The following is a 26,733-nucleotide window of genomic DNA, read 5'->3' as shown; positions in this document are numbered from 1 at the left end:
TCACCCGCGAGTCTACGCGGTTGACATCGTCCCTCTTTGTGTGACAGGGGCAGGGAAGATAAAACGTGAGCTGACCCCGTCCTAGTTATTACATGTGTAGGAACAAGAGTCCTCATACCTACATTATACTGAGCACGTATCAGCACTGCTAAACTTAGTCACCGACAGGATGTGTCACCAGAATGCTAATTATAATTCGAGATTCCTTAATAAAGTCAATTAACGGCCACCTAGGTCATGGTAAAGTTACCGTGGTCTTAGTGCTGCTGATAGAGTACCGTGGGTCCTCTCAGTACATAACGAAAACTTAGTTTTTCAAGAAACATGGGGTTGATGAGGTTATTTGATACGTTGCTGCCGAAGTCATTACAGGGACAGTGGCATTGGTGTCTCGTCCAGTATAGATAAGTTAACAATAACTAAATCATTCAATTATTATAAAACAAAATATCTATAATTTTGGCAAATGCATTAATACATTAGGTCATAAATAAATAAATCAGGTGAACATCAATTTTTCATAATTGTATTTTTTAGTATAGCAATGAAATCAATTTGTTTTTTGTTACCAAATTTTAAAACTTGCATGTGTTCGGTCAAAGTAATATGCATGTACAGACATTAAATTATTTCTGTTTTCCCGTATGCATGGATTATTGCATTCAAAAATGTACTGATGTGTATTTCCTAATCAATTTCTTGTGCGAATATTACATATTCTCCTGAATGTACAGTAGTGTTTATGGCTAATATAGAAAGTGGTTTAAATAAGTACTTACGTTTGTTTATGCTATAACAAGTTCGCTTATGAGATTTAAATAGATTTAAATCGTTTCAAACTGCATATGTGCACATATTTATTTTAAAATAATTGGAAAAATGCACTTTTCAACCATAAATATTCTAACGATTCAAAAAGGTTCCGAACTCCCAATTCACATTCGTTAAAAATTCCATATTTATGTACACGATATCAACGATCAACAATACTTATTTAGCTTATTATAACAATACTTATTTAGCTTATTATAACAATACTTAGCTCTGCTGGTTACTCAACCATTACCGTTATAGAGACTTATACCTGTTGTAGTAGAATTAGAGACATTGTATACTGTAGAATTAGAGACATTGTATACCGTAGAATTAGAGACATTGTATACTGTAGAAATGTAGGTAAATGATTGAGGAACTAAATGGTCTTTTTATTGGTCTTCAACATCCTCTCCTCAAAAATGTTTTATTTTCTGACACAACATTTGACCTTTCCACTCTTTACCATACCTCTGACCAAACTGAGCGCTCGTCTGCATGCATTCTCTTATCATGAGAGCTCTCTTTTCCAAGAAAGGCCACCAGCGATACAAGCATGATGGTATACTATTTTCGAGCATATATTTTGCAAAAAAAGTAAGGCCAAGATAAAACACTATTTTTTTCCAGCCAACTGTTAACATTCCCAGGGGAACGTACTATGCCCCTCTCCCAACCATTTGTTTTTGTTTTATTACGAGTATTTTGAAGAAAGACTAGGAAGACTGGTAACAAAAACACTTAACCAAGTCCTTCAATATTACATGTACTTTCAGATATACAGATGATAGGTCGTCTTTAAATAACAATAAATGCATTGACCACATCGATCTTGTATATCCTCCTGGACTCGATTTCAAGGACAGATACTGCATCTCTATACTCTAAATCAGCCGCTTTTATCGATCTTAATTTATAACAGGACATATATAGATGCCTTACTACTACAATGTACGCTGCACGATAAGCGTGACGATTACAATTTTCCTACCCTCAGCTTCCCCTTTCTTGATAGAAACATCCCTACACCCCTTCAACATTTAACATCTACAAATTAGGGCAGAAAGGACATTAGAAACGTTGACAATTAGTGTACAAAATGGCACAAAAGTGACACTGCAACTGTTGATCGTAAGACAACAATTATAGCCACAAATGTTTGTGTAAAAATGAAGGCAACAAAACTGAGGAAATATTCACATCGTTAGGAAACCAATGATTGGTAGGAGTGGATCGATTATATCTTAATCACCTGTAATTTCAAGATTTTGATATTTAAGGGATGAAGTTTGGCAGTTTCGTGTAAGCACATCATAAAGAAACATATTACGCAAAGATCAACATACTGTAAATGACACTGATGTCTTTGCTCCCAGAAACAACACAAGCAAACAAACCGTTTAACCCAAATTTAGAATTTGGACACGGATTAATTGACATCCTTAACTCTAGGATAAGAAGCACGTTAACGTACGTTTAATAAGTTCCTTCACAGAACGAATTTAATACTAGTTCTCTGTGGGGTTGTGTTATTACCAGAGCCGCTACAGTTTCTTTATCTCTCACTTATTCACAAAACACTTTCGTCATAAATTAGCTTTGATACCTGGTGTCCGATTCCTTTTCAAAGTTGGACGGAAATAAAATGGTAGTGTTCAAGACACCTTCTGTCACAAGAGCGTACTCAAATATTTTACAAATGACCGTTTTCTTTATTATGTAATATACAATTATGGACTTTTGTGCTGGTGAATATAATGTGATATGAACCTGACAGAGTGATATTAACCGAGTCGAAGCCGAGGTCAATATCACTTTTTCAGGTTCATATCACATCATGTTCACCAGCACAAACGTCCATAACTGTTTTATCATATGCTTCAACAATAAAATAAAACAAAACAAAATTCAAGGTTCTGTTTTTTGTACGCGAGCCTCCGAGTAAAATTTAGCCATGTTTGAATTCAACAGTTCAGCATCGTGGCTTTCGAAGCATCATCTAGGTAATTTTTCTTAGTATAAGCATGGAAGACATGCACTGCGTGTTCAATGGCCTTTTTTTATGTTAACAGCATCTTTATCCTCGAATATGTTTTGGTAATTTTCTGATGTAACGGAGGAGAAACGTTCGCCAGCAGCCATCTTCTATTGTCTGACAGATCGCGTTCCGGTCTAACTGCGCATGCGCTAGGACAGGTTCCGGGGAATTTCCAAATAGGCTATATTTAGAAATCGATATTCACCGGATAACCAGTCTACATGAGTTTTTGGGGAATGGTCACGTGTATAGTATTCGACAAATATGATTGCGAGAAATTTTCATGCATACAATAACAATATCTAATATACAAACACGCCTCGATGTACTTTTGGTATAAAAATAGCCGCTCATAAACGGACCTCCGTACATAAAATCGTCTGGCCCCGGTTCTCCAACATTTATATCCTAAGTACTTATTTACACTGTAGGATGTGTGAAGGAACCGAAGCCTGATCATTCGAGGTATAACAATCTGGCGAAGCTTTTGTCCGTCTTTTAATATGTAAGGTTCCTCACGTCCAACACTTGTAAGTTTTTGACGGAACTAAAGAAACATTTTCTATTTTTTGCAACGTACTACATACATAATATTCCTCGGTGATTAGATAGGGGACTGATCCCGGTCATTTTAAACGTAAGATTAGAGGTCCTGCTACTCCTACAGGTATTATACTATACTGTCATTGATACCCATCATATCTCTACCCTGCTACTCCTACAGGTATTATACTATACTGTTATTGATAGTCACCATATCTCTACTCTGCTACTCCTACAGGTATTATATTATACTGTTATTGATAGTCATCATATCTCTACTCTGTTACTCCTACAGGTATTATACTATACTGTTATTGATACCCACAATATCTCTACCCTGTTACTCCTACAGGTATTATACTATACTGTTATTGATACCCATCATATCTCTACCGTGCTACTCCTACAGGTATTATACTATACTGTTATTGATACCCACAATATCTCTGCCCTGTTACTCCTACAGGTATTATACTATACTGTTATTGATACTCATCATATCTCTACCCTGTTACTCCTACAGGTATTATACTATACTGTTATTGATACTCATCATATCTCTACCCTGCTACTCCTACAGGTATTATACTATACTGTTATTGATAGTCACCATATCTCTACTCTGCTACTCCTACAGGTATTATATTATACTGTTATTGATAGTCATCATATCTCTACTCTGTTACTCCTACAGGTATTATACTATACTGTTATTGATACCCACAATATCTCTACCCTGTTACTCCTACAGGTATTATACTATACTGTTATTGATACTCATCATATCTCTACTCAAGTCCTGCTTCTCCTACAGGTATTATACTATACTGTTATTGATACTCATCATATCTCTACCCAAGTCCTGCTTCTCCTACAGGTATTATACTATACTGTTATTGATACTCATCATATCTCTATTCAAGTCCTGCTACTCCTACAGGTAGTATACTATACTGTTATTGATACTCATCATATCTCTATTCAAGTCCTGCTACTCCTACAGGTAGTATACTATACTGTTATTGATATTCATCATATCTCTACCCTGCTACTCCTACAGGTATTATACTATACTGTTATTGATACACATCATATCTCTACTCAAGTCCTGCTACTCCTACAGGTAGTATACTATACTGTTATTGATCCTCATCATATCTCTACCCTGCTACTCCTACAGGTATTATACTATACTGTTATTGATACTCATCATATCTCTACCCTGCTACTCCTTCAGGTATTATACTATACTGTTATTGATACTCATCATATCTCTATTCAAGTCCTGCTACTCCTACAGGTAGTATACTATACTGTTATTGATCCTCATCATATCTCTACCCTGCTACTCCTACAGGTATTATACTATACTGTTATTGATACACATCATATCTCTACTCAAGTCCTGCTACTCCTACAGGTATTATACTATACTGTTATTGATACACATCATATCTCTACTCAAGTCCTGCTACTCCTACAGGTATTATACTATACTGTTATTGATACACATCATATCTCTACTCAAGTCCTGCTACTCCTACAGGTAGTATTCTATACTGTTATTGATACTCATCATATCTCTACACAAGCCCTGCTACTCCTACAGGTATTATACTATACTGTTATTGATACTTATCATATCTCTACTCAAGTCCTGCTACTCCTACAGGTATTATACTATACTGTTATTGATACTTATCATATCTCTACTCAAGTCCTGCTACTCCTACAGGTATTATACTATACTGTTATTGATACTCATCATATCTCTACCCAAGTCCTGCTTCTCCCACAGGTATTATACTATACTGTTATTGATACTCATCATATCTCTACACAAGCCCTGCTACTCCTACAGGTATTATACTATACTGTTATTGATACACATCATATCTCTACTCAAGTCCTGCTACTCCTACAGGTAGTATTCTATACTGTTATTGATACTCATCATATCTCTACCCTGTTACTCCTACAGGTATTATACTATACTGTTATTGATACTCATCATATCTCTACCCAAGCCCTGCTACTCCTACAGGTATTATACTATACTGTCATTGATACTCATCATATTTCTACCAAAGCAAGTGTAGACCTAGCAATCTTTAGGACTAGGAATGGTTAAGAATGCTGAATCTTATTTCTTTACTTTTCCCACAATATCAATTCACACCTACACGGATTTCACTTAAGCAATGCTTTTTCATACTCAACAGCACATATTTCTTATTTAAATTTCATATTTTAGAAAAAGATTGCTGTAAACGACTTTTTGTTATGATTTAGTTTTAAATTAGCTGTTCAATATGTTTTCAATTATCAACTATGTTATATAAAAGAAATCACACATATACCTCAGCCATGCAGATACCTAAAACGTCGAATTCAGGGAGGATTTGTATCTGTCACTTATAATCTCTTACATATTTGTGGCTTGAACAAATGATATTTTTCTCTTGAGCTTTCTCCTGAATACTTCAAACTGTAAAAAACTATAACAAACGTATCCCACGCAGGTTTATATGATGACCAGAAAAGAAATGTTGTTTTATTTTTTATTCATTTCTAATTCAACAGATCCAAGGATCCACCAAGAAAATGAATAACAACAATAAAACACAAGTATAACATACCACAGTCAGTTGATATATATGTTAACAAATGGAATCAGTGATAGCAAATATTCTTTAACCGTACTTTGAATTCTGCGAGAGAGGAACAAAACCTATCACGGTCTGGTGCATAATCAAGATAGTTACAATTACATAGAATCCTGTTTAAAACACTGTACTTTCGAACGTTTATTCTACTTCTCTGGCAGTAAAACTGGTTAAAACGAATTGATTGTAAATTACAACCAGGGACTAAAAAAATCACATTTGCTTAACTAAATATGGGCAATCAAAAGCACTATTAACACATTTGTAAAGAAATAGGCAGACTGAAAATGCCCGCCTATGCTGCATTCTTTTTTCAGTACCTGCTGTTCATTGTTGAGGAAACAGACATTCATCCTCTTTCAATAAAGATATTTTCTTTTCCGTTCACACAAGTTAAAACTTACCTAAGTTATGTTAGTTCGTCTTTATTCGATGATGTGAGTATTTGTTGGTACATGCATGTAGCCTATTGTGTTTATATTTTGGTCGATATCCTTCCATCCACAGTTTGTTTCCTTCTCCTTTCCAAGATCGGGACCTGACTCTGCTTGAATTATAATACAATGAAATGTTGTTGTTTTCTATTAGCTGCATGGTCCCAGCGTCAGGATCGTGAAACAAACTTAACTTACCTGAATATGAATGAAGTGTATGATTAGTGCCCGGTATGTCAACACGTGAATTTAAATACAGGAACATCCAGATTTTATTATTATTCCACTTACTGTTAATTTATTACAAAGTGATTATTTATTTCAATAACAGTTTCAGCTGATATATATAATCACAGGAAAAAAAGCATTGATCAAAGAGCTTTCGGGCAAATACTTACTTGCTACACAAAGTAATTTATTTTTAATTCTTTTTTTCTTTCTCTATATCTTCTACTGTAACCGGTCAAATCATGACTATATTCACAAATATCGTGGCGTATGAAATGTCTACGCATGCCCACTTGGATCCGGAAGTGTTGGCGTACATTGGTAGCCGGGTGATAGATAAAACTAAAGTACTTATAAGCCCGTTATCGATGGTGTTTGTCTATGGTGTGTTGCTGACAGAGATGGAGGCTGATCTGGCGTTCTGACAGCCATCCTCACCTGCAAGGCAAACGGATAAATAAACAAAACGTCGCAGGAATAACTAACAATATTGAAAAAAATATAGCTGATGGCAAGCTGTTGATTGGGAGGAGAGATAGAGGGGAGGGTATATATACAAACGCCAGAAAGATTAAACCGTACGCCATGGTAGTTATTGTATATATCACAAACTGATATTTACCAAGGTACTTTTACACGTTTGCTCAAAACAGGTATAAGTACATGTTGTTATGACAAATTTTATAATAATCATAATTTAATTCCATTCCCATAATTTGAATTTCCCCGTGGCTATGAGGAGTGAAAATTATAGACTTTCCAAAGAATCTCATTGACAACGTTTGTCCATGGGAATTTTTCATTATATCAATTTATGTTTTTATCATTCTAGAATTGTCTGGTTCGATTTAGAAGTTAGTCCATGGTTATTGTTGCGTTAATTGAATAGTAAAAGAAAAAGAAAAAGTATATAACAGCGTCATCACTAGAGGTAAAAATATCCATCAGCGCCAACAAGCTTCAGGACGAAATATACCACATAGTCAACACACCAGGACAAAATATACAAATGTATCACAACTTCATCACACGAGGACACAATATACAAATGAGTTACTCAAATGTATCACAACTTCATCACACCAGGACAAAATATACAAATGACTTACTCAAATGTATCACAACTTCATCACACCAGGACAAAATATACTAATGAGTTACTCAAATGTATCACAACTTCATCACACCAGGACACAATATACTAAATAATTATATCACGTGGTCGATTCGAGATTTATAAATAAACGGGCATCAGAACACATACTTTGAATCAAAGGGGTGAATAACTGGACATTGTTTCTATTTTTAGGAAGGGGTGTGATTTCTATCATAATCAGAAGTACTCTACCGAGATATTCCGTAGATACTACCACATTCGTTCTGCAACCCACTGTCACCTAACATACTGTATGTAATGTGGACATATCTGGTATCCCACTGTCACCTAACATACTGTATGTACTGTGGACATATCTGTTATTCCACTGTCACCTAACATACTGTATGTACTGTGGACATATCTGGTATCCCACTGTCACCTAACATATTGTATATACTGTGGACATATCTGGTATCCCACTGTCACCTAACATACTGTATGTACTGTGGACATATCTGGTATCCCACTGTCACCTAACATATTGTATGTACTGTGGACATATCTGGTATCCCACTGTCACCTAACATACTGTATGTACTGTGGACATATCTGGTATCCCACTGTCACCTAACATACTGTATGTACTGTGGACATATCTGGTATCCCACTGTCACCTAACATACTGTATGTACTGTGGACATATCTGGTATCCCACTGTCACCTAACATACTGTATGTACTGTGGACATATCTGGTATCCCACTGTCACCTAACATACTGTATGTACTGTGGACATATCTGGTATCCCACTGTCACCTAACATACTGTATGTACTGTGGACATATCTGGTATCCCACTGTCACCTAACATACTGTATGTACTGTGGACATATCTGGTATCCCACTGTCACCTAACATACTGTATGTACTGTGGACATATCTGGTATCCCACTGTCACCTAACATACTGTATGTACTGTGGACATATCTGGTATCCCACTGTCACCTAACATACTGTATGTACTGTGGACATATCTGGTATCCCACTGTCACCTAACATACTGTATGTACTGTGGACATATCTGGTATCCCACTGTCACCTAACATACTGTATGTACTGTGGACATATCTGGTATCCCACTGTCACCTAACATACTGTATGTACTGTGGACATATCTGGTATCCCACTGTCACCTAACATACTGTATGTACTGTGGACATATCTGGTATCCCACTGTCACCTAACATACTGTATGTACTGTGGACATATCTGGTATCCCACTGTCACCTAACATACTGTATGTACTGTGGACATATCTGGTATCCCACTGTCACCTAACATACTGTATGTACTGTGGACATATCTGGTATCCCACTGTCACCTAACATACTGTATGTACTGTGGACATATCTGGTATCCCACTGTCACCTAACATACTGTATGTACTGTGGACATATCTGGTATCCCACTGTCACCTAACATACTGTATGTACTGTGGACATATCTGGTATCCCACTGTCACCTAACATACTGTATGTACTGTGGACATATCTGGTATCCCACTGTCACCTAACATACTGTATGTACTGTGGACATATCTGGTATCCCACTGTCACCTAACATACTGTATGTACTGTGGACATATCTGGTATCCCACTGTCACCTAACATACTGTATGTACTGTGGACATATCTGGTATCCCACTGTCACCTAACATACTGTATGTACTGTGGACATATCTGGTATCCCACTGTCACCTAACATACTGTATGTACTGTGGACATATCTGGTATCCCACTGTCACCTAACATACTGTATGTACTGTGGACATATCTGGTATCCCACTGTCACCTAACATACTGTATGTACTGTGGACATATCTGGTATCCCACTGTCACCTAACATACTGTATGTACTGTGGACATATCTGGTATCCCACTGTCACCTAACATACTGTATGTACTGTGGACATATCTGGTATCCCACTGTCACCTAACATACTGTATGTACTGTGGACATATCTGGTATCCCACTGTCACCTAACATACTGTATGTACTGTGGACATATCTGGTATCCCACTGTCACCTAACATACTGTATGTACTGTGGACATATCTGGTATCCCACTGTCACCTAACATACTGTATGTACTGTGGACATATCTGGTATCCCACTGTCACCTAACATACTGTATGTACTGTGGACATATCTGGTATCCCACTGTCACCTAACATACTGTATGTACTGTGGACATATCTGGTATCCCACTGTCACCTAACATACTGTATGTACTGTGGACATATCTGGTATCCCACTGTCACCTAACATACTGTATGTACTGTGGACATATCTGGTATCCCACTGTCACCTAACATACTGTATGTACGGTGGACATATCTGGTATCCCACTGTCTCCTAACATACTGTATGTACTGTGGACATATCCGGTATCCCTCTGTCACCTAACATACTGTATGTACTGCGGACATATCTGGTATTCCACTGTCACCTAACATACTGTATATACTTTGGACATATCTGGTATCCCACTGTCCCCTAACATACTGTATGTTCTGTGGACATATCTGGTATCCCACTGTCCCCTAACATACTGTATGTACTGTGGAGGTATCGGGGATCCCACTGTCACCTAACATATTGTATGTACTGTGGGCATATCTGGTATCCCACTGTCACCTAACATACTTATCCCACTGTCACCTAACATACTGTATGTCCTGTGGACATATCTGGTATCCCACTGTCACCTAACATATTGTATGTACTGTGGACATATCTGGTATGATCCTTTTTTTTTACCATATTTTTTCTTTCATACAAATGCATATATACATGAATTATTTCCAAAGTAAACACAATTACGTAAGTCATAAATACCAATAATATATAACACATTTTAGACTGGCCACCAGCCCCTAAGTTTTTAATGAAGAATTTCCCAGCTGCATTTTACTACTAGCTGATCTCCCTCTAGTTTCAGAACTTAGATTCAGACATCCGAGTTATCAAAATTATTAGAGTTAGTTTGTTTTCTAAATAACTCAATATTCTAGAGACGGGGACCGGTCTAAACTTGGGTATGTATAGGAACTTTCAAATACAAATGATATTACATTAATTACAACTGAAATCTTCGAAGGAAAAATACAATACACGAACTTATAAATGAACATTTGTGAAGGAAATGTTAAGGACATACCTATACAATATTTATATTAAAAAATGGCGAAGCATAAGTTATGCCAGAAACGGTAAAGGTAATTGGTATTATATGAATTGCACTCGAAAGTTTCAATTAAAATGACAACACAAGAAGTATAAGAGAGACATTCTATTACACACTCGATTAGTTTTATTTCAAGTGATACTGTTGTTTCATGCTCCCGGTCGTGTATCTCTTTACTAACGACCAGTACATATTTTTTTCTCTCTCTGAAATACTGCACAATTCGGCCCATAAGATGTAAATTGAAAATGTGGTAGTTATAGCAGTATTTCATTTCTCCGTGAAATCAAAATATAGAAGAAGAAAAACAGCACTAGGAAACAAGATTTACCCGCCCGATATTGTCAGTTTAACTTTAAACAACTAAACAAATGTTTTCGAATTTTAAAATATCGATTTCTTATATAAGTCATTACTAGAGATATGCGTAGTAATTAAACTAATGAATATCACTTTATGGAGGATAAATAGTTTTGTCTGATGACGTTTTATCACAAAAAGTGATTCATCTTGGCAAAGTGATACTGAGGTTACAATGTGTGAAAATTATACACTTGAGATTCAACATTGGGAAAATGTAATAAAATTAGCACTAAAACCGGATTAAAAAATCTTTCGACAACGTAATGCTGAGGAAGGGGATTAATATAAGCTCTAAGCTTGTTTCCATACCCTGTTTCTGTTTGTACACTTGTGAATTTGCTCAAATTGTGTGAAATGAAAAAATAATTAAAAAAACCCACTAACATTAGAAAAACAGTTTATCAGATATATTATTAAATGGAATTTATTTTTAATTCCCCCGGCTTTAAGTGAATATCTCACTACAAGATTGTTCTATTCACTATTTTGGAATATCGTCTCAACTGTTATATCTGTTTCGATACAGTAATGCTATGCCGTATATATCGATAAAACACGTCAATTTTTCTTGTGTCATCTTAATTGTATTGATTCAATAGGATTTACTGACCGCCAACACATTTAGTACAGGTGAGTTTTGATGGTGTAAAAGGTTTCGCCATAGACCACAAAAAGGGTGGTCAACCAAGATGTTTAGGACCAATTCTCACCACCAGAAAGATAATATTTACCCACCAGCTTACTCTGTTAGATCATATTAATTACGGAGCTTTATAATGGTGATAGTATAAGAATGAGATTTGGACACCTTTCCCCCCTCCGTGATTGTATTTCCGGGGCCCGAGGTCAGGAGGGGCTCTATAAACGATAATAAAACAAGGATATTTTATCCTTAAACCCTATACAACGCTGTACCTTCCGGGGGAAGGGAAATCTCCACAAGATTATAAAAACAAACTTATGTAAAATTATCACAAATAAAACTACATATATCTATTGATTGGATTACGGTGATGACTTAATCTTAAGTTTCCGGCTCCGATCTCACCTGTACAGGTGGATATAGTGACCACACACTGACCACTGTCCATCCCAGGCTTATGAGCGATAGCCAAGGTGGCAACTCTGGTCAAGCGGTCACTCATCTTGTCCGGAATTGTTTTTACAACAATTTCTCATTAAAAAAGAACAGATTGTGAGGGTGGAAATCGCGGCACCGCCATAGACAAAACTAATATCTTCGGCTTAGGCAGGCGAGGGTTTTATATAATATATATACTGTATCATTATAATCTTATTGAAAATTAAATTGACTTATCTACTTTGCCACTGATTTTTATAGTCATTTTCGAGAGAACTTTCTGATATTGAAATAATTACATTATTTATCAAATTAATAAAATCGTTCAAACGCGATTAAGTTTTTTTACTCGTTTCTGATACTGTTTGTGTTTTTCAGACATAATATATTTAAATCAATGACTTGTTTTGTTAAAATAATTTGCAACAAAGAACGCCTTTAACTCTTGCATTTGATAGGCGCATTTATCAGTTATGTTGATCTTAAAAATACACATTAAGTTCTGTAAATTGTGAAGTTATACTTTATCTAAGGAATTTTTAATTTTTAATCTTTATTTTTTTATTTTTTTGCGTGTATTTTAAGAGGGAGGGATAGTCTAACGAGTGTGTTATCAGTAGAGAGAAAAGGGTTTTGCTACAAAATATCACAATTCTGACATAACTCTTTAGAATAAACCTGATAGAGTTAGGAAATAATTTCTTTCCTCCTTACAGGAACAACTACTGAAATAAGAACGATGATTTTTTTGTCCATTCTCTTTAGAGAACCATTTAGAAATAACTTCATACTTTTCCAGGTCAATTCTGAAGAGAAAAAAAAATGTCTATTAACACGTGTGACACTTTCCGTGTAATGTCGCGTGTAAATGTATTCAACTTTGCAATCATTTTAATTATTATTGATAATAAGTGTGCGGATACAATGTCTTAGACAGGGGCCAAATTAACAGTCATTCCGCAAAAAAATAGAAGATTTCCCATTCAGCGGGGATTTTACAATTAGGTAGAATTATGTCACATACTCACAGTTTTTGTATGTTGAACTCATCTTTAATAACTTAAAGTCACAAACAGTGGAAAGAGTAAATTCCAAATAACTTCGGTATTTGGCATTTATACTTTTAGTTTATGTATAAATAGTCAATGACTTGTTATTGTGTCATGAAATAAATAAGTTGTAAAAACCGATTCAAAGTTGTTACACAAGACCGATATAAACGATAAATGTCAGTTTATGGAATTGTCACGCATTCAGTATTTGAAAAATGAAAACAGCTTATTAAATTTCAATTTAAACACCGACACACTGTCAAGCATTTATAAATTTTATTTTTACTATTTAAAAATAGTAAAATTAAAGTCGCTCACATTATTCTTAAAAAAATATATATCACCATATCATCAAAATTAAACATTGGAATTCCAGTTTCAAAATTTATCAATAAAGCTAGTGTCTTTCTAATAAAGATTTTAATATTTCAAATTTTCTTTTGGATTTATTTGGAAAGAAAAGACTTTCGACAAAAATAAATATTATTTCTAAATTATACATATTTAGATAACAAAATATGCTACATTAATTGGTATATTAATGTAATTATAATTAAATCCTTATTTCAAATTAAGTCTTGTCTTAAATTGAATCAATATCAATTTTTCCGCATTTTCTGTTTTATGCAATTTCAAGACGAATAATACTCTTTTTCGTGTACATATGTCTATTTCCCTGTAATTATATAATGGTATAACAAGTAATTGCTGTGTGAAGTCGAGACTAGCCAGTCTCATGTGTTTTTTACAATAGACCTTTTGGTCCCACAGACAATTAACACCGAGATGGTGTTTTGACAAAATATTTGGCCAGTAGAAAGTGGTCGAGTACACCTCGCTTTATCCAGTGGTCAAAGAAAGGTGTCCGGAGTATTTGGACACTAGCACGTCATTCATATATTGATTAACCACACTGATCAGGTTAATTGTATTAGGGCGAGAACAGACGAGCCGGAGATTTGGTCCGGTAGCCGGGGTGTCTTTTGTATAATCCCCCGATCTATGACCAGGTGTTTTGTTTGCAATATCCCAAGGGAGGGGTTAATCCCTTTAGCGCCCCAGTGTAGTAGAAACAACATGGAGTGTGTGGGAAATTTACAGAACTTTTGAATTCTATGTAATAAGAAATTAATTTGTGAATTATTATTCTTATTTTTTGTCTACAATGTGTGTCAAACAGGTTTTTACATTTTAATTTGTATTTTAGTGAAATTCATGTAGAAATTCTGTGCTTACTCTTAAAGAAAAATAATCTACGCTTATATGATGTTTTTATCTTTCTCTCAGATAGTTTCACAACAACGAAATGTAATCACACCCAAACAACTTTAAATATTTCACAATTCTACATCGTTAAGTTGTGGTGAACAGCAAATTTGGTTTTATGGAAAGGAGATTATGGAAATCAGACTTTTACTATTTACTAGAACCACGGACTTAGTCTAATCTAATTCCGTGCTAGAACACGTGGGTAAAATGACGAACTATTAAAAATCAGATTAAGGGACTGACGTACTGCTTAGATGTTTAATCTGAACAATTACAGATAGATATTTCAGACATTATTTTCTCGCCCTGCTTGTATAAACAATATTTTAATTGAAACGATATAATCTGAGTTTAAAAATCAACGAAATTGCCGAAATACTCATACCTTAGTACCGAGAATCAAACGGAATACAAGCATGTGATGTTTTCTGTAGATGTTAAATATGATAAAATCTTACAGACCACAAAACAAATACTGTCGGTAATCATACTTACTAAATGCATGTGTGTAGTTTCCAGACGAAATGTTCACACCTATGAATCTTAAAATATGATATCTACCAGTACACACGTTTACAAATCTTCACAAAATGGCAATAGGCACAACATGGGAGAAAATGAGCATGCATACATGGGAGTTGTGTATAAAGGCAAATTAAAGCATACATTTAGTTTTTCGCTATTTATTTTCTTACTACGTTAAGGTTGAGTGTTGTTTATATTGTGACTGATGAGTTTGCCTGCCTCTAAGACGTGACCATTTATAACTGATTAACGGCCCGGCAGCCATTACTGGCCCGTAGTAAACCACGAACCATGATAGAGGGGAACTCACGCTAAAAAACGTCGGGAGGAAGGCGAGAGAAAAATGGTCAGTCATACTATATAATATAACAAATGGGAACGTACTTTGTAACACCGTGTCAAATAATTACAAAACTTTTCAAATGCGTTTTTTTTATACGATGAAATTTCACATAAAGTGTGAAAGAAATACACAGAAATTAGCTTCAATACTAAATAACATGTAATATTACTTTCAATAAAATTGAAAACTTACTGAAAACTTTGACAACAAAATGAGGTAATATTACAACAAATTGAAAGTAGATGAAACAAGAGTTACATGTAACTGTTGGTATTATATATCTGAGAAGCGGGTTTGAAATGAAACAGTTACAAGTAATCGCATATCTCCGATTTAATACGCCCACAACAGAGCGACTCTTGTGGAAATCAGTGTAGCAAAAGAAATGGTGGGTTTTGTGCCGCTCGAGTAGGGTTTTATCAGTATGTGTACACGGGCAATATATCGTGATTAGAATCGTTTATGTTATAAGGCTCTGCTGTCTCATCTCGCCCAATGCCGTGGTGTGCTGATGTTATCAGGATGAAATTCGATTGTTAATTAAATAGCAGACATGCGAGACTTGGTGTAAAAAAACTTCTAACTGTGTGTTTATACACATGGTGGTCAATTTCTCGTTTTGAATTTTCAAAATAAACACTTATAAACCGTCATGGGTGGGCACTAGTTTTGTTAACAATGTTTTATAAACAGTTTCTTAACGTACGCGGCTTCTGATTGGCTGCCGTGAATTGTGCGCGTCGATCTGTATGGCTGACTGACAGCCATCGGGCCTCCAGGACAAAAAGCTACTTTACAAATGTTTACTCACCGTACGATTTATTTTAGCCATCAGTAAGTCAACTTACTCGAGAAAACAATAACATACAACAATGGGAGTATCTGGGCCGTTCTGAGCCGACTACACCCCCGGCACACGCCTCGTTACTCCTCACTTGTGCGGCTCACCTCCACGGGAGCAGACGTTTATGTAATACGGTACACTTTCATGGACAGATAATTGACACCGGAACAAATTTGTGGTGATACGCACGTCAACATTGATCATCGTCAAACCGGAGACAATCTTTTTTTCTGAAGTGACTTTTCCGTATTTAAAGACATTAGTTATAATTTTCTTTGATTGCTGTGTCTTCAACATGACGTCTCCGAATGATCTTGTTCCAACTCAGCATCAAATTTCTCAAAGCGTTGCTCACCCCGGTGTTGTCGGCGGATTCTACAGTCCCTTCGGGGCCATGGGACACGGTGTGACCCCTTACTCGCATCCCTCCTCAATGTTCTACCCACCGTTGGACTTCAATAGGGCCTACGCTCTGAGGATGATCGAAGAAATGCAACGACGGGAACAGCCACAGAAGCCGCCATTTTCCTATATTGCACTCATCGCTATGGCCGTCAAGAGCGCACCCGACAGGAAAATCACCCTAAATGGAATCTACCAGTTTATCATGGAGCGATTTCCGTATTACCATGACAACAAACAAGGATGGCAGAATTCGATCCGACACAATCTGAGTCTAAATGATTGTTTCGTTAAAGTTCCCCGAGAAAAAGGCAAACCGGGAAAGGGCAACTACTGGACCTTAGATCCTAATTGTGAGGAAATGTTTGAGAACGGCAACTACAGAAGGCGCAAGAGACGCGTTAAATCTACAGGAAAGGATGACAGAGAAAACGGTGACGAATCGTCAGCACTAGGAGATGATTTCGACGATTCTGATGGAGGCGATGATCGTTTGTCCGACGTTGGAGACGATATATCCAATAACGGCGAAGATGACAGTGGTATTAACATCTGTTCGGAAGACGACAATTCGCGGGATTCATTGGAGGCAAGGACTGATGTCTCTAGATGTGTACGGAATGAACCAAATAACAATTGTAATCTCAGAATTGGACAGTGTCCGGAAACACGGAAAAGTCTTTTTACAATTGACAGTATCATAGGAAATGATAGCCTCTCTGCCCGGAAGGACCCCGAAATGGGATCTATCAAACGGAAATCCTCGACGTCCGACGATGTGAACGGTAACGAAAACATCAAAAAGAAAAAGTTTGATATTTTTGATAGAATTCCAAGCCCCCCTCCAAAGATTATTGATTTGAAAGGACAGAACCCAACATCGCTGCAACTGTCTTTAGCTACTGCTAGTATGTACGGACATGGAGGGCTTATACGGAGCACACATCATGGAATTCCGACAAACATGTTGTCCCTCCCTGGATATGGACCTCTGGGGGGATATTCCCACCGTCCCTCCTCTCAAGAACTTATGATGCGACCCCACGGAATAACCCACCTCCCTATGAACATGGCTTTGGCCTCCCTTTGCGACAGTGAGTGGAGCCAGAGACAGGCAGGGCTTTCTCTCAGGTAGAATGATACAACGGTTTCCAGGAAGGAGTACTGAATATCTGACTAAAGTAGTATTCTTTCATAGTGTGTCTGTGATTTTTAGTGTAGAACTCGCACAAGGCATTGTGTGTATGACGTAACTTATTGTATGTGTGTTGTTTCTTCCGGAAACGCTGGCCAATGACAATACAGGTGCACGTTTTATATCCAACAAACATTGTGAGTTTTTTCAGCAAAATGATATAAATATATTCCTAACTGTGGTATATACTGACAATCGGAGAAATGTAGTGCTCATTTTGTTACAAACTTCATATTATTAAGAAATATTACAAACTATTCACAAGAAGTACATATGCATGTGTCTGGATGATTTTATCTCTAGGTGTTAGTGTAAATACAAAAATATAATTATAGAAACAAAAACTGACGAAATGTTGCCTGTTGAATATCAAAGTTTATCATGTTTTTCTTATGTTGAAGAAAAAAATAAAAAGAGAAGTATTTGAGAAAAGTTTTTTGTGTGTCTTATAACTTTGAAATTCACAAAGTTTCTCATATACGCATTATTTTACAAACAATGTATGATAAACGTTGTGAATTTGATTTATATTTGTTATATAGCTGATAGAGTAGGAAAATTAGAAATTGTTTCTTATTGGAACACGTGTTATTTAAAACACGGCATTGAAAGAACAGTAATTTCTCCTCTCAGTGGATAATATCAAACTGATCCGTTTGTCTTTATTTTCTCGAAACGAATGTTAATTACAATAATAGAAAGTATATTCCATATAAACAATGTTAACATATGCTTTAATGAATAATATATTAAAAACTTATTTACCGAAAATAAATTTAAAATTTTATTCACAAGCACCTCCTTATACCGTCTGTTTCTGATTGGTATACAGTTTGCTATTAACTTCTTGTTTTAATTGTTTTTAGAATTGAATGTGACATTGTAACCTTGAGAAATAGTCCGTATACAGTCTGATCTGATGGGTATATAGTTTGATATTAACTTCTTCTAAAAAAAGAAGGTTTAAAGGTGACATTGTACCATTCAGAAATAAGATAATCTCTTTACGTGATACCAACTGTAGAAATTTATAATAAATATAATTTGTTGAGATGTTTTAGAATCATATAACTTTAACACCATGAAATAAGTAGAAAGTGGTATTTCTACAGACATGAAATAATGAAAAATATGTCTTCAATATTTTGTATTTAAGCGTCAACTTTGACATTTTGAAATATTGACTTACTTAATTTCAAGATATAAATTTGGAGAAACCAAAAAAGGAAAAACTGCAATGCCATGACAAGATCTTCTCGTGTATTATAGTATTTCATTTTGCAAATTTATTTGCAGATTTTAGAAAATTTACATTATCTACTTAATCACATGAGTGTAACTTTCTTAAATATTGGATGTGGGTCTATAAATTCTGCGTTCATCGTTATACATAAAGATATACAAAAAATGTAATTTTAGTTTTCAAAGATACATTAGATATCTCCTTAACCCGTCTTTTTTAGTCCAGATTCTCTTATTACACAAGCTCAGTAATTAGTTCATTTTTTCTCATTGGCACGGGCTAGTTAATTTGTTCAAATTCATTAATTAGCACGAGCTTAATATTTTTTCTTAAGAGCACGAGATAAATGTTTCGTATACTTATTGCATTCTTGAAGCGTTAAACATATCTTAAGTTTCTGGATAATTATAATCTTCTGTTTTTTGCTTAACCAACAAACAACAATCCAACATATTCCGATACAAAATGAAAACAGCGTTACAGAGGTAAGCATCTACTCACCAATACACAGTTACGGGCATCGAAAAAGGGAAGTACACATACCCATGTCTTTGCTTGAATGACAATCATTTTGAAGTCACAAACTTTCAAGTCAAATTTTCCGATCTGGTTTTTTTTTTGAATTTTAACTCAATCATATAGGAAACATTTATGTGTTTACTTACTTCGTCTTGCCTACATATGTATCTGTATGATGTATTCAATGAACAGATACCATCGTAAATGACGTAAAACTCGTGATGCTTTGTATTTAATTTTGTTATTTTTTCTTCTTTTATTTAAATTTTATTTCGCAATTCATAAAGTTATTTTTTTTTTTTTAAATTGGTACGTAAAGATGAGAAAACAAGCTGCAGAACTAGTTTGTGAATTCCACTCTAACATTATGCCATTAAGTGGTATCCGTATTTCTTTAGTTCTATAATTACACAAGACATGTACCAGTGCATACGTACCATGAAACTTGAGAATACAAGGCTTCGTCTTACCTGCCGTTTTATCTTATTAACGCTATTTACATGATCACGTTTTTTATATACTGTTTTCACGCCAAATCTGTTTAAATCAAAACAAAAGTCTGAATTAGAATTAAAAATAGGATATTTGCAATATAGAATCTGTTTTGAAAAAAACAAATATTAGAAAACTGGGGAGAGGAAAACAGTTGGTCATCAACGAGATTTTCCAAAACAAACTTGAAGTTAAACTGTTACATTATATAAGACCCTCTACGCGCTGCCAACCGGGCTAACAAGGGGATATCATATAAACTGATACAACTTCTTTAACAAATTGTTATAAAACGTATAAAGTTACATTTCAGTTAACTGTTCTCTAGGACCATTTACATAGTCATGATACTAATATCTACAGGTCTAACTGTTGTTTGAAATATACGACTATTATTATTTCCTTTATTTCCTCCAAAAATGAAGAGTTACAGAAATAACGAACAATACATTTACAATTCGAACACTATTGACAGAGAAGAAAATGCATTCACGCTCATGGTCACACTCTTACATTGTGACACACGTGCACATCTATACTATTTGAATACTTGTTACTACTCCATATATAATAATATACTTGTTACTACTCCATATATAATGATTGACTTGTTACTACTTCATATATAATGATTGACTTGTTACTTCTCAATATATAATGATTGACTTGTTACTTCTTCAAATATAATTATTGACTTGTTACTCTCCATATATAATGATTGACTTGTTACTACTCCATATATAATGATTGACTTTTTACTTCTTCAAATATAATTATTGACTTGTTACTACTTCATATATAATGATTGACTGGTTACTACTCCATATATAATGATTGATTTGTTACTACTCCATATATAATGATTGACTTGTTACTACTTCATATACAATGATTGACTTTTTACTCTCCATCTATAATGATTGATTTGTTACTACTCCATATACAATGATTGACTGGTTACTACTTCATAAATAATGATGGACTGGTTACTACTTCATATATACTGATTGACTTGTTACTACTCCATATATAATGATTGACTGGTTACTACTCCATATATATTGATTGACTTGTTACTACTTCATATATAATTATTGACTTGCTACTACTCCATATATAATGATTGACTTGTTACTACGCCATATATAATTATTGACTTGCTATTACTCCATATATAATGATTGACTTGTTACTAGTCGATATATACTGATTGACTTATAACTACTTCATATATAATGATTGACTTGTTACTAGTCCATATATACTGATTGACTTGTTACTACTCCATATATATTGATTTACTTGTTACTACTCCATATATAATGATTGACTTGTTACAACTAGATATATAATGATTGACTTGTTACTACTTCATATATAATGATTGACTTGTTACTCTCCATATATAATGATTGACTTGTTACTACTTCATATATAATGATTCACTTGTTACTACTCCATATATAATGATTGACTTGTTACTCTCCATATATAATGATTGACTTGTTACTACTCCATATATAATGATTGACTTGTTACTACTCCATATATAATGATTGACTTGTTACTACTCCATATATAATGATTGACTTGTTACTACTCCATATATAATGATTGACTTGTTACTACTCCATATATAATGATTGACTTGTTACTACTCCATATATAATGATTGACTTGTTACTACTCCATATATAATGATTGACTTGTTACTACTCCATATATAATGATTGACTTGTTACTACTCCATATATAATGATTGACTTGTTACTACTCCATATATAATGATTGACTTGTTACTACTCCATATATAATGATTGACTTGTTACTACTCCATATATAATGATTGACTTGTTACTACTCCATATATAATGATTGACTTGTTACTACTCCATATATAATGATTGACTTGTTACTACTCCATATATAATGATTGACTTGTTACTACTCCATATATAATGATTGACTTGTTACTACTCCATATATAATGATTGACTTGTTACTACTCCATATATAATGATTGACTTGTTACTACTCCATATATAATGATTGACTTGTTACTACTCCATATATAATGATTGACTTGTTACTACTCCATATATAATGATTGACTTGTTACTACTCCATATATAATGATTGACTTGTTACTACTCCATATATAATGATTGACTTGTTACTACTCCATATATAATGATTGACTTGTTACTACTCCATATATAATGATTGACTTGTTACTACTCCATATATAATGATTGACTTGTTACTACTCCATATATAATGATTGACTTGTTACTACTCCATATATAATGATTGACTTGTTACTACTCCATATATAATGATTGACTTGTTACTACTCCATATATAATGATTGACTTGTTACTACTCCATATATAATGATTGACTTGTTACTACTCCATATATAATGATTGACTTGTTACTACTCCATATATAATGATTGACTTGTTACTACTCCATATATAATGATTGACTTGTTACTACTCCATATATAATGATTGACTTGTTACTACTCCATATATAATGATTGACTTGTTACTACTCCATATATAATGATTGACTTGTTACTACTCCATATATAATGATTGACTTGTTACTACTCCATATATAATGATTGACTTGTTACTACTCCATATATAATGATTGACTTGTTACTACTCCATATATAATGATTGACTTGTTACTACTCCATATATAATGATTGACTTGTTACTACTCCATATATAATGATTGACTTGTTACTACTCCATATATAATGATTGACTTGTTACTACTCCATATATAATGATTGACTTGTTACTACTCCATATATAATGATTGACTTGTTACTACTCCATATATAATGATTGACTTGTTACTACTCCATATATAATGATTGACTTGTTACTACTCCATATATAATGATTGACTTGTTACTACTCCATATATAATGATTGACTTGTTACTACTCCATATATAATGATTGACTTGTTACTACTCCATATATAATGATTGACTTGTTACTACTCCATATATAATGATTGACTTGTTACTACTCCATATATAATGATTGACTTGTTACTACTCCATATATAATGATTGACTTGTTACTACTCCATATATAATGATTGACTTGTTACTACTCCATATATAATGATTGACTTGTTACTACTCCATATATAATGATTGACTTGTTACTACTCCATATATAATGATTGACTTGTTACTACTCCATATATAATGATTGACTTGTTACTACTCCATATATAATGATTGACTTGTTACTACTCCATATATAATGATTGACTTGTTACTACTCCATATATAATGATTGACTTGTTACTACTCCATATATAATGATTGACTTGTTACTACTCCATATATAATGATTGACTTGTTACTACTCCATATATAATGATTGACTTGTTACTACTCCATATATAATGATTGACTTGTTACTACTCCATATATAATGATTGACTTGTTACTACTCCATATATAATGATTGACTTGTTACTACTCCATATATAATGATTGACTTGTTACTACTCCATATATAATGATTGACTTGTTACTACTCCATATATAATGATTGACTTGTTACTACTCCATATATAATGATTGACTTGTTACTACTCCATATATAATGATTGACTTGTTACTACTCCATATATAATGATTGACTTGTTACTACTCCATATATAATGATTGACTTGTTACTACTCCATATATAATGATTGACTTGTTACTACTCCATATATAATGATTGACTTGTTACTACTCCATATATAATGATTGACTTGTTACTACTCCATATATAATGATTGACTTGTTACTACTCCATATATAATGATTGACTTGTTACTACTCCATATATAATGATTGACTTGTTACTACTCCATATATAATGATTGACTTGTTACTACTCCATATATAATGATTGACTTGTTACTACTCCATATATAATGATTGACTTGTTACTACTCCATATATAATGATTGACTTGTTACTACTCCATATATAATGATTGACTTGTTACTACTCCATATATAATGATTGACTTGTTACTACTCCATATATAATGATTGACTTGTTACTACTCCATATATAATGATTGACTTGTTACTACTCCATATATAATGATTGACTTGTTACTACTCCATATATAATGATTGACTTGTTACTACTCCATATATAATGATTGACTTGTTACTACTCCATATATAATGATTGACTTGTTACTACTCCATATATAATGATTGACTTGTTACTACTCCATATATAATGATTGACTTGTTACTACTCCATATATAATGATTGACTTGTTACTACTCCATATATAATGATTGACTTGTTACTACTCCATATATAATGATTGACTTGTTACTACTCCATATATAATGATTGACTTGTTACTACTCCATATATAATGATTGACTTGTTACTACTCCATATATAATGATTGACTTGTTACTACTCCATATATAATGATTGACTTGTTACTACTCCATATATAATGATTGACTTGTTACTACTCCATATATAATGATTGACTTGTTACTACTCCATATATAATGATTGACTTGTTACTACTCCATATATAATGATTGACTTGTTACTACTCCATATATAATGATTGACTTGTTACTACTCCATATATAATGATTGACTTGTTACTACTCCATATATAATGATTGACTTGTTACTACTCCATATATAATGATTGACTTGTTACTACTCCATATATAATGATTGACTTGTTACTACTCCATATATAATGATTGACTTGTTACTACTCCATATATAATGATTGACTTGTTACTACTCCATATATAATGATTGACTTGTTACTACTCCATATATAATGATTGACTTGTTACTACTCCATATATAATGATTGACTTGTTACTACTCCATATATAATGATTGACTTGTTACTACTCCATATATAATGATTGACTTGTTACTACTCCATATATAATGATTGACTTGTTACTACTCCATATATAATGATTGACTTGTTACTACTCCATATATAATGATTGACTTGTTACTACTCCATATATAATGATTGACTTGTTACTACTCCATATATAATGATTGACTTGTTACTACTCCATATATAATGATTGACTTGTTACTACTCCATATATAATGATTGACTTGTTACTACTCCATATATAATGATTGACTTGTTACTACTCCATATATAATGATTGACTTGTTACTACTCCATATATAATGATTGACTTGTTACTACTCCATATATAATGATTGACTTGTTACTACTCCATATATAATGATTGACTTGTTACTACTCCATATATAATGATTGACTTGTTACTACTCCATATATAATGATTGACTTGTTACTACTCCATATATAATGATTGACTTGTTACTACTCCATATATAATGATTGACTTGTTACTACTCCATATATAATGATTGACTTGTTACTACTCCATATATAATGATTGACTTGTTACTACTCCATATATAATGATTGACTTGTTACTACTCCATATATAATGATTGACTTGTTACTACTCCATATATAATGATTGACTTGTTACTACTCCATATATAATGATTGACTTGTTACTACTCCATATATAATGATTGACTTGTTACTACTCCATATATAATGATTGACTTGTTACTACTCCATATATAATGATTGACTTGTTACTACTCCATATATAATGATTGACTTGTTACTACTCCATATATAATGATTGACTTGTTACTACTCCATATATAATGATTGACTTGTTACTACTCCATATATAATGATTGACTTGTTACTACTCCATATATAATGATTGACTTGTTACTACTCCATATATAATGATTGACTTGTTACTACTCCATATATAATGATTGACTTGTTACTACTCCATATATAATGATTGACTTGTTACTACTCCATATATAATGATTGACTTGTTACTACTCCATATATAATGATTGACTTGTTACTACTCCATATATAATGATTGACTTGTTACTACTCCATATATAATGATTGACTTGTTACTACTCCATATATAATGATTGACTTGTTACTACTCCATATATAATGATTGACTTGTTACTACTCCATATATAATGATTGACTTGTTACTACTCCATATATAATGATTGACTTGTTACTACTCCATATATAATGATTGACTTGTTACTACTCCATATATAATGATTGACTTGTTACTACTCCATATATAATGATTGACTTGTTACTACTCCATATATAATGATTGACTTGTTACTACTCCATATATAATGATTGACTTGTTACACTCCATATATAATGATTGACTTGTTACTCTCCATATATAATGA

The 26,733-nt window shown here is 33.7% G+C and overlaps 1 protein-coding gene across 1 annotated transcript; it reads left to right on the top strand.

Annotated features, from left to right (window-relative positions):
- The first annotated feature begins 16,505 nt into the window (after positions 1-16,505).
- Positions 16,506-18,564, top strand: LOC110446247 (forkhead box protein I2-B-like). The gene has a single exon (XM_021491290.1). It carries the CDS (start codon positions 16,839-16,841, stop codon positions 18,078-18,080), a length of 1,242 nt encoding a protein of 413 aa, XP_021346965.1. The 5' UTR covers positions 16,506-16,838; the 3' UTR covers positions 18,081-18,564.
- The last annotated feature ends 8,169 nt before the right edge of the window (positions 18,565-26,733 follow it).

This window comes from Mizuhopecten yessoensis, unplaced genomic scaffold, assembly GCF_002113885.1.
Source record: "Mizuhopecten yessoensis strain PY_sf001 unplaced genomic scaffold, ASM211388v2 scaffold2671, whole genome shotgun sequence".
NCBI classification, from domain to species: domain Eukaryota; kingdom Metazoa; phylum Mollusca; class Bivalvia; order Pectinida; family Pectinidae; genus Mizuhopecten; species Mizuhopecten yessoensis.
The sequence above is the reverse complement of the archived record's forward strand: the minus strand, read 5'-3'. Positions and strand labels throughout refer to the sequence as shown.